Source organism: Calliopsis andreniformis, chromosome 3 (genome assembly GCF_051401765.1).
Source record: "Calliopsis andreniformis isolate RMS-2024a chromosome 3, iyCalAndr_principal, whole genome shotgun sequence".
Lineage (NCBI taxonomy): Eukaryota > Metazoa > Arthropoda > Insecta > Hymenoptera > Andrenidae > Calliopsis > Calliopsis andreniformis.
The window spans coordinates 5,863,491-5,877,435 of record NC_135064.1 but is presented as its reverse complement, the minus strand read 5'-3'; the positions used below and the strand labels follow the sequence as shown (position 1 = coordinate 5,877,435).

General features: G+C 35.1%; 2 protein-coding genes and 1 long non-coding RNA gene across 4 annotated transcripts; 1 reads left to right on the top strand and 2 right to left on the bottom strand.

The window, feature by feature from the left end:
- Window positions 1-90: 90 nt before the first annotated feature.
- LOC143188823 (uncharacterized) lies at window positions 91-11,308 on the bottom strand. Of its 2 annotated transcripts, none has more exons than XM_076393290.1 (6): window positions 11,290-11,308; window positions 5,592-6,466; window positions 3,846-4,189; window positions 2,822-2,983; window positions 1,504-1,942; window positions 91-242 (listed from the first exon to the last, which is right to left on the bottom strand). In XM_076393290.1, the coding sequence occupies exons 2-6, from the start codon at window positions 6,442-6,444 to the stop codon at window positions 133-135; spliced, it is 1,908 nt and encodes a 635-aa protein (XP_076249405.1). In that variant the 5' UTR covers window positions 6,445-6,466; window positions 11,290-11,308; the 3' UTR covers window positions 91-132. The 2 variants fall into 2 exon arrangements, with proteins under 2 accessions (XP_076249405.1, XP_076249404.1); XM_076393289.1 differs by lacking the exon at window positions 11,290-11,308 and adding an exon at window positions 7,375-7,457.
- On the top strand, window positions 11,173-12,607 carry LOC143188825 (uncharacterized). Its single transcript, XR_013003575.1, has 4 exons — window positions 11,173-11,221; window positions 11,322-11,561; window positions 12,064-12,297; window positions 12,469-12,607. It is a non-coding gene; the product is annotated as an uncharacterized LOC143188825 (long non-coding RNA).
- On the bottom strand, window positions 12,227-13,008 carry LOC143188824 (uncharacterized). The gene is made up of 3 exons (XM_076393291.1): window positions 12,913-13,008; window positions 12,429-12,848; window positions 12,227-12,353 (listed from the first exon to the last, which is right to left on the bottom strand). Exons 2-3 carry the CDS (start codon window positions 12,782-12,784, stop codon window positions 12,230-12,232), a joined length of 480 nt encoding a protein of 159 aa, XP_076249406.1. The 5' UTR covers window positions 12,785-12,848; window positions 12,913-13,008; the 3' UTR covers window positions 12,227-12,229.
- Window positions 13,009-13,945: the final 937 nt, after the last annotated feature.

Here is a 13,945-nt window from a genome sequence, read left to right as displayed (position 1 = left end):
TATATATGATTCCATCAAGTGTAACAGCGATATATAAAATTGAATATAAAAATGAAAAACAAGTCTTTGGAAGTATGGCATGTGTTGCTCCATGAAGTTCCCCATAATTTGTATAAGCATAAAGCTTTCATATTAACCATCGATGAACACTACATCGTCTAAATTACTCAGCTCGAGGAACTGTTGCTCGATGTCGGAGCCGAGCTCCTGAAAGTCGGTTACATCGTCCTCCGCGCAGTATCCTGTAACAGAAAACGGTCATGTTGCAGGTGCGCTGGTTCCTCTTAGACCTAAGACGATTAATCGTATTTTTATTCTCATGAAAATCGCGGCCTCGATGGTTGGAATTTAAAAGGGCACGCGTGTGTCGCACGTGTTAAGCACGTCGTCTGTTTTGGCGCGTGCGTACGTGCGTGTGCTCCCCGCCAAAAAAGTCAGGAATATTATTTTAAGACTCGGTGTGGGGTAAAAGCATAAAGCGGCGAACCTCCTCTGAGATTAAGCATGGAGGACCGAGAGCAGTGTACACTCATCGGCGTCGTTACGGTGCGATCATTCACCAATACAGAAAAAGGGTCAGCACGCGCGACTGCTTGACAATAACGTATTCCTATATGGGGAGTAACTTTGGATGGCTTTTTTTTGTAAATGGTGTGCATGAGCTTATAGCCATGGGCTACGTCTTGGAAGAAGTCGAGCAATGGTGGGATTAAGATATTTTGGGTACCTATATCTAGAAGATCGATACTGAACATTCTTCGAGATTGTATAACTGTTACTTTTATAAAAGTTTTGGATAGAAATAATATTAGAAAAAATGAATTTCGTTTAAGTTGCATTTAAAATTGTGGGTCTACATTGGAAGACCCATCATTGATGAAATAAAGGTACTCTGTTTATCTTTCGAAAATTAAAATTGAAGTTTCTCATTGTATTACAGTTGTTACAGACATAAGTCATAGTAATAAAGGAGAAACAGAGGAATTCAAGTTTACAGAAAATAATTCAAGCTATTTTGGTGATGTCTTCTAAATAGGTTTTTAGGGAACATGTGTAGAAAAAGAAAATAACACTTTAATACTTCATGAAACTTTTAAGGAAATAAATAGTCTTGTAGCTGTTGACATTATTATAATAAATATTAAATATTAAACAACATTATACATGAATTCAAAAGTAAGCTAACTAGCAATGTAATCAAGAGTATTTTTAATAGATTGTTGCTATATATTTAAAGTTATTAAAACGTTTTACTGATCTCGATCAGCTTCACCATACTGTTCGCAACTCTTTTAAGTTTTCAACATTTGAGAACTTCTAAATTCTAAAATTATTTAACCTATTTCTTTAGATATTTTCAATATTTGTAAGTAGCTTATATATAAAATAATGTAAAATTTTTGATGAAGCGAACCAAACCGGTACCACAATCTTCAAAACATTTTTTAAGAAATTTCTGTCATTTTGGGAACGCTACTTATTTGAATATACTGTTTTCCTTACCTGTACCATTCACGTGTGTGCTGCTGACATCATCGATGAGAAAACGCTTCACAGATTCAATGGGGACATACTCCTGATTGCTTTCAAGGTTCATGGAAATCCTATCGACCTGACACAGATTTGTTTGAAACAGGTCTGCGTCCTCGTCCACGTAAGACTCAGAAGTCTTATATGATCGATAATTCGATTCCTCTGCAAAGGTGATTGCCGTCGTTTGCGTCTGTTGCTGTTGTTGCTGTTTGGAAGTGGCAGATATTGCATCGTGCCGTGGTACGTTAGTTGGGTTGATAGGAATGCTTGTAGAGGTTTTGTTTTCTGACGTCAGTGATAAGGTGGACAGTGGTGTTGTTGGCTCCGAATGATTTTTTACGTGTTTCCTGAGGCTAGATGGATCTGTATACCGTTTGCCGCAACCGGACACCTGACACGCATACGGTTTCTGAAAACATATAAAGTAAAACAATGATAAAAAACACGTAGACAATTATTTAAATAGAGATTTCAAAAAGGTATAACTGTAGATGCATTAATTCAAAAATACTATTTAAAATAAATTAAAGAAGTAGTATAAGAACTAGGCGTTACAGCAAAATGATAGAATAATAGATACGGTAAATTATAGTAATTGAATTTTGGATATCTTTTTGGTAAATGAATACTTTTATGTAAAGTTAAATAATGGTCCGTACTTAATTTTCTGTCATAAAGTAATTTGTAAATTAAATTTTCCAATTGATGTTATTTAATATTAATAAGCTTTGCCCCGCAAGTACAAGTCAATTTTGTCCGAGATAATTTTAAAGGTTTTTAAATTTTAAAGCTCTTCGAAAACTTATAAAACTTAAACTTAAAAATGTGTTATAATCTTTCTATAGAACGTTTAAAAGAAACTATGTACATGAATTCTTTTAGATTTTTATCCTAATTAAAACGTGTTAGAAATAAATGATCCACGTTTACGATATAGAAGTATTGAAAATATATTTATGGAGTACAGGTGAAGAAAATTATAATACAAATAATTCAAAGTGTACGGTGATATCATGATATTACGTATTATACACAAAAAATACTGTTAAGCCAACACCTTCCAAAATTTGTGATACTTGTGAGTCACGTACAACTACGTCAGTCGCATAAGAAATGACGAAACTAAGACGATAAGTTGTAACTAAGTGACGCATTTGCAAAACGCGAAGAAAGTTCGCAATTCAATTTTTCCATATTATCGAGCCGAGAAATGGAATCGTATTAAGCAAATGTTTCTTTAAGGGTCAATTGTGTTAGTTTAAAAAATAAAATAAAAAATGGAACATACAGTATCATAGTGAGTTCTTTGATGTTTCGCTCGATCACTGCTGTTGCTAAATGCTTTGGAGCATCCCCGATGCTGACACGCGTAAGGTCTTTCCCCTGTGTGAGATCTTTGATGGATCTTTAAATTTTCTAGTCTAGAGAACGCCTTCTTGCATCCAGTGAACTGTAAAAATTTAGAAAATATAATTAGTCATATAAACAAGAAATTAAATTAGGTTTTAGTACTTATTAAAAAATTAGCCTTTATGGGATATTACAATTAATTTAATTTACACACACTGAGTCACCCAATTTAAAAATATCACATTACTTGTCAATCGTTACTTGGTATGCAAGAATATTTTAAACAAAAAATGCAAATTAGAAGAATTGTGCATACAATACAATATTCAAATGTTTTATTTTTTGTTTTTTTTTTCTATTCAAATAAAATAGCCACCGTTTACTGAAAAAAGCTAAATCAGAAATTATGAAAGTTTAATTTATTATTATGTTACATTATTAAAAAAAATAAAGTACTACATCCAAATAATGAAATCATATTTCAAAGTAAAACTTTTCTTTAGAATACATATAAAAAAACTTATATTGTAAGATAAAATAAACCTTCATTTAAATGTTAATTATATTACGCTCTTATACAACACAAATATTGCCGATACGACTCTTATTTAAATATGATATTTTAAGAGACAGGATATAATAAAAATTACTTGATAGAATATGATAATAATAGAGTAAATTATATAGTCTAATAACATTTTCAAGCATCTGTTGAGAAACAACCCTCAAATATAATAATATATCGTAGAAATGAATTATATGTATACACATAATACAATAAATTGAACAATACTTATATAGTACATACTTTTATATAATTTACTACATGTTACAGTTATATAAACTAAACCACAAAGTAAATGCAACAATATATCCATATTTACGCAATATGTATTTCTGTATCAACTCAGTTTGTAAAATGGCAAAAAAAAAACATGGGATGCAATTACTATTCTACCCACCGGACACTTATTCGGTTTTTCCCCGCTATGCACTCTCATATGTATCAGCAACTTGTATCTAGCGTTAAAAGGTCTAGCTCGAGGACATCCCTGCCAGAGGCAAGCAAATTCGTCTTGACCATTTCCGGTGCTTCCTAAACCCTCGGTCTCTTTATCCTTTTCCTTGTCCTTGTCCCTGTCCCTTTGAACTCGCCTTCCGTGTCCATGCGAGTTCGATGAGGAGGATTCGACGTGACGTCTCTCGATATGGCGAACCAGACCTTCCTGTTCAGCGAAGGCGCAACCACAATCTATCCATCGGCACTGATAAGTGGAGGTCAGACTATCGTCAGTTGTTGAACAATCTGGAGAAAACGAACGTGTCATCATGCATCTGAGACGCTTGATAAACAAGAGGATGCTTGTTAGAAGAAAGTGTGTCTGCAAGTGGCGCTCGAGGATGCCACTCGAGGGAGTAGTTTGTATGCTTCCTTAATTTCGTCTTCGTATTTATTTATCTCGTTTTTTTTAAACAACGTCAGTACTTTAAGTTGTTAGGGCTACTAGGTGTAAGCAAATCCTGATTGTTTATAAGAGGTGCGTCACGAGTAAGAAGATTGTTTTTCTAAATAAAATTCAACTCGAAATAGATTATGTATTAGCTTGATGATTAATTGCCTCGAAGACAGTAGCTTCGGACAGTAAATTTACAGGTAATCTTTCATTGAAATTTAAACAGTTTCCAGATGGTACAATGATACTTATGATTTGCAATTATCAGGGACAGACTGGCAAATTGAGTCCGGCCCAGTGATTTTTATATGATATGTTTTTGTTTTCGAAACACTGGTGTTTTTAAAGTTTTCAATTTCAGTATTATAGTATAGACTTATGTCTGCTCGAACCCTTATTTTTAAATGATAAATTTTTTAATGCCCTTTCTACTATCTAAAAATACAAATTCTATATTATAGACGTCAATTAAGGCCTTAACTCGAATTTTTTGAAAATGCAACATGAATCATTTTGCCTTACAACCACAGAATTTTAAATTTAAACTTAGTATCAATCGTTTTGGTAGTAAATAAATTCATACATTTTTTTGTTTAAACTCGATATAATTTTAATAATTTTGATTTCACGAATAATATTAGAATACTATTACATATGTACATTACGTCAACTTTAGAAAATTTTATATATCTTCACATACCTACATAACTTTGATAATTTATTACATAAAATATCTTTCTGAAACTGTTAACAAAAAATTTGGTCAAAAACTCGATCGGCCTACCAGTGATTACACCGATTAACTTATATGACCAGTCTGCCCCTGGCAATTAGGAATATCAACTTTCAAATCTTATAAAGAATTATTTTGTTTTTCTAATACCACGTTATTATGTAATGCATGAAACATTGTTTAAAAATGAAAAAATCGATTAACTAACTTCACGCCTAAAACTTGAAGCACTCCTAATGATTAATTTTATCATTTTCAGTCTGCTACTGAATTAATTTATAACTCAAGTTTCAACCGATGTTGACTGGTCTTTTATTGACTGTGATAAAAGAGATTACGAGTACTTGACACTAGATTAGCTGAGGTTTTACTGTAGTTCAATTTCTTGTTATTTATGTCAGTATTGACGATATATTGGTCAAAGTACAATAAATAGCCCTATTTATTCTTACCGACTAAACACAATAAGCTCGGTCCAATACAACTTTCCCTTCAACGAAAGATAAATTCTCCAAACTCACCATAAGATTTACTTCGTTTCTCCATCTCCGATGTAGACGTCGACACAGGGACACGTCGGTCAGCTAGCAATAGGCCTTCATTCCTTGGAAGAACAACCTGGTTTCCAAAGCCTTCGCCCAATCCAGCGTCATTAAAGAAGGTCATCGTTGAAACCGACGACTGTTGCCCGGAAACCAAGTGTCCAATTGCGTAACAAGATCCACTTAAATTGGAGAACGGATCCTGCAATTCCTCTAGGTAGGTCGAAGAAGACGACAATGGGGAGTCCACGTTGCCCAATAGCGAGGTGGGGTCGCCTCTTATCAAACTGAGATCAAACTCGTCCGTAGCGGTCTGCATTGGTCCGGTGAACGTTTGATCCTCTGTCTGAGAGTGCAGGATAAGAGGTAAGGACACTGTCGTGTCATCCTGGTACTCTTGATAGTCTTGATAACTCTGGTACTCTGGATAAACAGTGTTGCAGAAACTGCGCGAGAAGGAGAACGCTGAGCCAACCGAGGGCAATCGTTGGCCATTGGAGCACTCTGATAGAGTATTCCATGTTGGTGTGGTAGCCTCGCTTCCTGTGCTTCCTGGTGACCTGTCCGTAGCAGAGTATTGTTGGCAGGGATACTGAAAGGCGGTTGTGAGTTGCTCCCAATCGGAATACTCTCGAGGACTAGAGTTATTAGGCAGAATGGGGGATGAGACGATATCTGTATGAGATGTCGTCCAACATGCTTGTTGAGTGTTGGTGTTTATTGAGGAAAGCGGTCCAAGGTATAAGGAATTGAAGTCTTCTTGCTTGATGTTTCTAGACACACGCTGGAAATCCTCCTCGTTCTTGTCTGAGTGATAGTCCTCAAGGTGCATGTTGGCGGGATAAGGTAGTAACCTGGAAGCAGTTATAAGAGGATTTGGTATTTAGTAGATGCTAAAGGAATTGTGATGAGCACACAGGTACCAAAGGGCTGTGATGTTTCATAGTGATATGATATAGTTTTAATCTCTTGCATTAGAAAAACTGAGTATTTATCTAGCAATCTAAGTTTTCCTTTTCCTTTGATACAGGTATAGTTATGTTGTACCAATTACGACGATAATGATAAGGTGTTAATAGGGTCACTGAACTTGAAAAAATTGTTAACATTGTTAAGAACAACAAGCTATTAGAGCTTCATGAATTTTATAAAATAATATTTTAAACATTTTTTGAGTTTTGTAAAATGAGCTATCTGGTGCTTCACCAATCCCACTGATTGTACTAATAAAATAAAACAATACACAATTTATAAAAGGGATAGAATGGTCTAAAAAATCTCAACTTCCATTCAAAAATTTAGAACACACCGTCAGTCCATTTTGGATTTCCTAAGGAATTAATAGAGAAACAAAATACAATCTTTACTCGCTATAATCTCACGATTCGTTATTAAGAACGAATTTATACTGTATTAAAGGCACTTTTAACTGCTAACTCACGTTGGTCTTATTATAGGCTAACCCTAAAAAACGAAACAATAATTCCACAAAATGCGGTAAATAGCGGTAACGGTGAGCGTATAGCGAGAAAACCGCTATACAATTTAACTGTTCAATCACTTCTCACTTACGGGTTAGCGTCACTCAAACAATCCACTGGTATAATTGTCCATAAAATCTCCAAGCAGTATCAGTCCGATAAACTTATCACTTTTCTGAGGGTCCAGGTCCGCGTGGCACGCGCGCTCACGATCTTAATCACAACGAGGCCAAGAAAGAAATAGGGTGGCCGACCGACCACGATGCTGCAATGTAACTGACCCCGAGATAAGAGGATAGCCCTGGCAAGCACACCCGTTCCCGCGTCTCCACGAAGACTATCAGCCAGGACAAGACATCGTCGCGTTTTTCCAGTAGACAACGCGACAACGAGCGGAGAGTCCCCTCCACCCTTCCCAAGGCACAAGGGAAGAAGCCTTCGAGAAGGGTACGCGCCGCCCACTCGCGTGGCTGCTTCGTTCCCCTTCGACAAGAGATGCGCTTCGAGGCACTTGTGCATCATCGGTGCACTTGCCTCTACGTTCCTTCAGTCCTCTGGCTGCCGCATATCAGGGTGGCAGGGGCACGCATCTGCGCGCACGTCTGTCTTCTCCCTTTTTCGTGCCTCTCCTTTCCAACTCGTGGTCGTCGTTTTCTTTTCTTTTTTTTTTTCTCTTGCCTGTGCATAGATTCCTGGAACGATTATGTTGGATTATTTCAGAGGGTAATGCTGCCCCTAACGGAGGGGATTGCGTCACTGATGTTCCCTTTTCATGGCCTGGACACATATTCTTTAATTGATATGATTCAGGTAACGTCTGTGAACGATCTTGAACGTTTTTATGGAGATTCAACTTCACTGCTTCTACTACTTTAGCATTAGTGAAATACAAGGAATGGGATAGTTAAGTAGTTGAGAACAATTAATTTGCAGTAGTCAAGTTGGTAATGGGCATCGGCATCCCTTTGACACTTTGTAGGAATATTCCCCAGTCGAGGTGCAGTGAACGAAGAGAGAGACAGAAAGGGGGAGAAGGGGGTGCTTAGGCTGATCTTTCGTCGGTCGAACCCCGAGAATCGGGTGCAGGGGCAAAAAACGTAAAACCAGCTGCCGCACACGCGTCACTTATTAACAACAGCTTCTTCGCGAGCACACATGAGGGCAAGTCGTTCACTCCTTCCTCCTATTACAGCCTACTATTATTTCACCCGGCCTCCCCGTTTTCCTCCTCACGTACGTGATGTCTTTCAGACTTTCACGCGAATGCACTTGATGTCTTTCAGTTTTATTGGGTACCCCTAACTTGTTTTGGAGATCCTCGCCGAATTAGCGGTCTTTGACTCGTAACGCAGTATGTTCCAAAGGCTAATGGCGATAACAAGTAGAATTTGAGATGAACATGCATATAGGGCGTAAGCAATACACGTAGCAATATTTTAAAGGGTGGTAGAGAAACTTAAAGGAAAACAAAATATACTATTGAACATAATGTCAATATCAATGATAATAATAATGCCTTAAAGTTAACATGTCTCTATATTAAACTAACAGTCGGAGGATTATGCAATTTTATAAATACATTGAAAAGCAGCAACGGATGTTGAACAAAATCCGATATGTTTACAGGAAATGGTTCGCGGATTCTTAAAGCTTTACAAAAATTAAACCGTAAAAGATACAATATGTATTAAAACTTTTTTGCTCTGTTGCTATTCTTGAATGTATTGCAAAATTATAAAATCCTCTTATTGCTAGTTTGACATATAGGTAGGTATAATAACTTAAAGGCATTATTATTAGAAAATAGAGGTAGATCGGATATTACGTCATAGGACATTTTATGTTCCAATTCAGCTTCCCTATCACTCATTAAAATGTTGCTACGAATATTGTTTACATCCTATATAGTTGAGATTTAATCGTGTTATGTTAGGAATGTGGCACTCTAGAATTTAGAAGGATATATGTTAAATATGTACTATCTTTTAATAGTAGTAGTAGTATTCTTTTTAGATTTTTTAATTTATGTACGTACCCGCATACATAACTTATTATTTAAATAAAATTAACATGCCATTAAAACATATCGTAAACTGAACAGTAATATTATCTTTTTTCCGTAATAAAATAATGAATGCAAATTGATTGTTACATAAATTTCTTTTAATGTATCTGTCATACCTTTAAAGTTAAAGGATAATAAAACTTTAACTTCAAAATTGTTGAATTTTTACAAATGCAATTGCTACTTTTTGTAATTCTATATTAAACGTGATTCTCAAACTTTTAACCAGAACTAATTTTTCCATAATAATGTAAGCTAACTTTACAAAATCTTTCAGTATAAAAACATACATTAAAGTCTTGAATCTATGTACGTACCTACATATTTAACTTTAAAACAATTTATAATAATTAATATTAACGAATATCAAATGAATCTTGTTTATTTCTATATTATTTTACTGTTACAAATATTATTGTTAATTCACATCTATTATACCAAGGAACAATTCTTTCAGACTCCATTGAAGCTAATTTTTCGGTAAAAAACAGGACACGTAAGCAATGACGAATTGTCCTTCCATTCATCAACTGGCTAACTGAAAATGCATTGTTATGATTCCAAAACGACTCTCGTGACGACGTTATCTCATACAAGCTGTTGTGCTCCCAGTTTCTTCTACGGCGCGGGGCGCACACAGAAACACTCTTCCATGCATCCTCCTACTCACCCCCTTGTATACACACACGCGTATGCATCGTAACTCCTGCATGCACACACGCATACAGAAACGTACACACGCACACATGCGGTCACAGTTGCATCTTATGGTCGGGTTATACGTCATATTACCGGGTAGATAAGTGATAGAGTGGCACATGTGGCCTGCCAGCCCTCTATGCTTACATTATACATACTATGCCCAGTGTCGGGCACGCTTTTTTGCTCAGGCACCTGTCAACTCCGTTCGTACCATAGTCACCGCATGTGTACGACTGCCATTAAAATAAATATACGGGAAAAAGGATTTCGATCGTACACCCCATACGGATGCAATAACAGAAAAAGAAGAGAATAACGGGGGAAAATATAGGTATTTTAACGAACGCTTAATCGGTACATAATGGAACGTTGCTGTTTAAGGAAAGTGACTTCTATCATTATTGGATGAAATTATAATATATGTAATATACATGTACAATTTATGAGACGTGCATAATAATTTATGATTTAATAGAGTATAAATAATTTATAAATACAATTTTAGCCTTTACTTTGCATCGGTGGAATTCGTTTCTGTCAGATCATAAATCAAACGTCAACCAAAAATGATGGGCTACTTTGAGGAGTGTATATTTAGGACGAAGGGTTTCTAGAACGATGGAACGGTTAATTTGTGTTGTAGCTGCGGATAGAGGGTATTGGAAATAGTGCGGGACGTTTCATGCGCGTATGTGTCGGCGGTTCAGCATTCGGTCAAGCGACGTAAAAATAGAAAGACGTACACTCTGCATGTGACTTCGTATAATTAGGTACCGAACTCGAGCCGTTGTGTTGGATATCCCATACGTTAGGAAGCTAGAAAGTTAAAAGGTCTAACATGGGATTCCTTTTTTTTTTACAAGCAAACTCATGGTTATGGAATATTATACAATTCAGTGTAACGCTCTATTCGTGTACAAATAGTTTATTACTTTCTTAAGCTCGAGTGAACAATTGCATTGAAGAGTCTTACGTCCATACCAATATATACAAATATTAGAAAATGTATAAAAACATAAAGATAGTATTTTTAATGTTTTAATTTAGATTTCAAATTAGCAATAAGTAGAACTAAAATCGAGATTATACGTATGAGACAGTAACGAAGAAGTTACGTTCATATTGGGAGTATTTTCTTTTTCAACTATAGGAAAATGCTGAACACGACTACTACTCCAAGCGATTGTTAAACATGTCACAGGGGACAAATTTTTACAGTCTTGGTAAAAATGCATACAATTAGGGACTTCATCAGAAAATCCTTTAATAAGGCAAACTGGTTTAATTTCAACTATTCGCGATATGTTTCCCACTTTTGTTTGAACTAATGCAATCCAAGGACTATCCTAAATAAGTATAAAGTTCATTATTAGTATATGTGATTCAAGATTTCCACGATTAATAATTATGATATTAAAGAAAATTATACCTGGAAAAGTATAGCAAGATATCTCCCTGTAGGATCCCATTCCATGGCAGCTACTCTTCCACCAACAGTAACATAATCGTCATCAGACGAAAAATTGATTTTCGTCAAATCTATCAGTGGCACGGCCACTTTTGCATCATCCAGGGATGGTTTCTTTACGTCAAAAATATTTTCTTGCAAGGGTAAAGAAAAGATGGTCGCAGGATCTTCAGTCGATGTAAATAACAAAGTCAAATTTGGACCAAAACATGCAGCCGCCACACGACCATTAGGTACTGTCCACTTTTCTGCATGCCACTGTGTTGCTACACCGGTATTCCACACTCTGTGCATAATGATTAATATAGGAATTAATATAATAACATATAATGTAAAGCTACATGCAAACAAGGTAAATACATCATACCTAAATACGTTTCTGCATGTGGCAGCAAACAGTTGAGAACCACAAGGTGACCATCGAGTAAAACATAAACCACCTCCACCAACTCGTTTCAATGGAACTCCTTCCTTCTTAGAAATATCCCAAATAATCATATTGGCATCTGCTGGTGAACAAGACACCAGTAAATCACCCTGTGGATGCCACGTAACACTTGTAACAGGTACATGATTTCTCCGCTTTAATAACACTGCATGACTTGGAGGATTACTGGCTGCACCCAAATGTATCGTCCAAACTAAAACCCCTGAGTGACATGCCACTGCTAATTCCCTGCCAGCGTATGGTCTCCAGCTTACACAGCAAACTGATTTCTGAGCACTATGTCTTAGTATTGGCACTGCTGATGCCTCTTGGAAGAAGATTCGTATACGATCATCTCTGGTGACTACTGCTAGTCGTGCCCAATGTGGATGCCAAGAAAGACATCTGATCTAAAAACTAACATTAGACACAAACTATACATTGATTAAACCTATGGAGTTGACTATAATGATTTCATACAAAAGACGATTCCCAGGCCCTTGTGTGAACAATATCTGCAACTGATCCTAATCCAGTTGTAGGTAAGATTTCTCTTTGATATATTCCTTTATCCATTAAATCTATTACCCATTTAAGTCTGAAAGTAAAATTATCATATTAGATTTTCAATACAATACAATGTTGTTTGACCCTAATAATATTGTTTTAATACCTTGTGGCTATCCAATGTACTACTATAGTAATTTCTTCAGGGTCTGAAGATGCAGCAAGGCAAATTGCATCAGCCAAGCCTCTTTCTCTCCATACACTGGCAAGCTTTTTGAAAATACTATCGTGAACTGGCATAAATAAGTCATCAGTACAAATTGTGCGTGTTGTATCACGTGTAGCCAGAATATCTGGTGCAAGTGAAACTGATGGATAATCTTGCAAATATTTGTCGAAAGGTTGCAACTCATCGAATAGGTTCTCCATTTTGCAGTAATGCAAAGTATCCCCTATGAATCCAACAGCAGCTGCATCATCAAAAGAAGGAGAGTCGAAGTCTTGTAGTGATAATATTTTCATTGTACTTCTCCAATTTGTGAATACTCTCTATATTTAATTCTATATTTAACCTATAAACAGAATCCTAAAAAAAAAACATTTTTTATTAAACCACTAATAAAATAATAATGATGGTAATAATAATAAACCTTTTATTGCATGAGAATTATGTACAATATAAACATGAAGATTAATACAGTATTAAATAAAGATAATGTCGAACAAGTGACACAATTGGACGTAAAACATAACCTAAAACAAATCTAACCTAGATAATAAATTTGAAATTTAGATATATATATATGTATAATTCTGATACATATCGCTGTAAAAAACATTTGAAAATGTATACACAATAAAAATATCATTTGTATACCTGGTCACTATTGAAGAAATTTAGTGTATATATATTCACAAAACAACTGAATTTTAATAGCCAAGTTTTACTTCATACAGTTAGACAGTCACTCGTAAAAAGTATTACTATAATTATATCTCGAAATATTTAGAATAAATAAGCTTATTTAAAATCGTAAAATAGCTAGCATGATAAAAAAATATATTTATACGCTGTTAGCAATACTTAGATACATAATTATTTAAATAAAGATTATTTAAGTAAAGACATTTCATCTCTGACCGTTATCCAATAATTTGAATAATCTGAGTTATTTTTATTTAAGGAATAATGGATAAAAAAATGTATGCGGTAAGATTTTGCCCAACAATTGAAGATATATACTTTTTTATTTCAGAAATGTTCTCTTTATAATAACTGATTGTATTTAAGTGTCCAAAGTTTTTGATACTAATGTAGTTTCTAAAAAGATCTAATTTATGGGCAGATTTCAGAATTGAATTCTGAGGTTAAGTTGTCACGATCTTGCTGGTGGTTTATTACAGAACAAAACATTATCATAAACATGCATTGACAATTTAAAAATATTTAATAAAGTGTTCATAAAAACATTAAAATTACTAAATAAGGATTAATCTGTACATGCTTTATAATATTGCTTTTGTTTTCCCAGAAACTCATGCTTATACACATACTGTAAATTCAAGTCTATTTTAAAACTATTACTTTTATTTTTTAAAGTATTCAATTCGATTCAGATCAACTTTAAACATAGTGATTCTACTTCTAGCCATACTAAAGCCGGATAAAATGGCGCGCGAAAG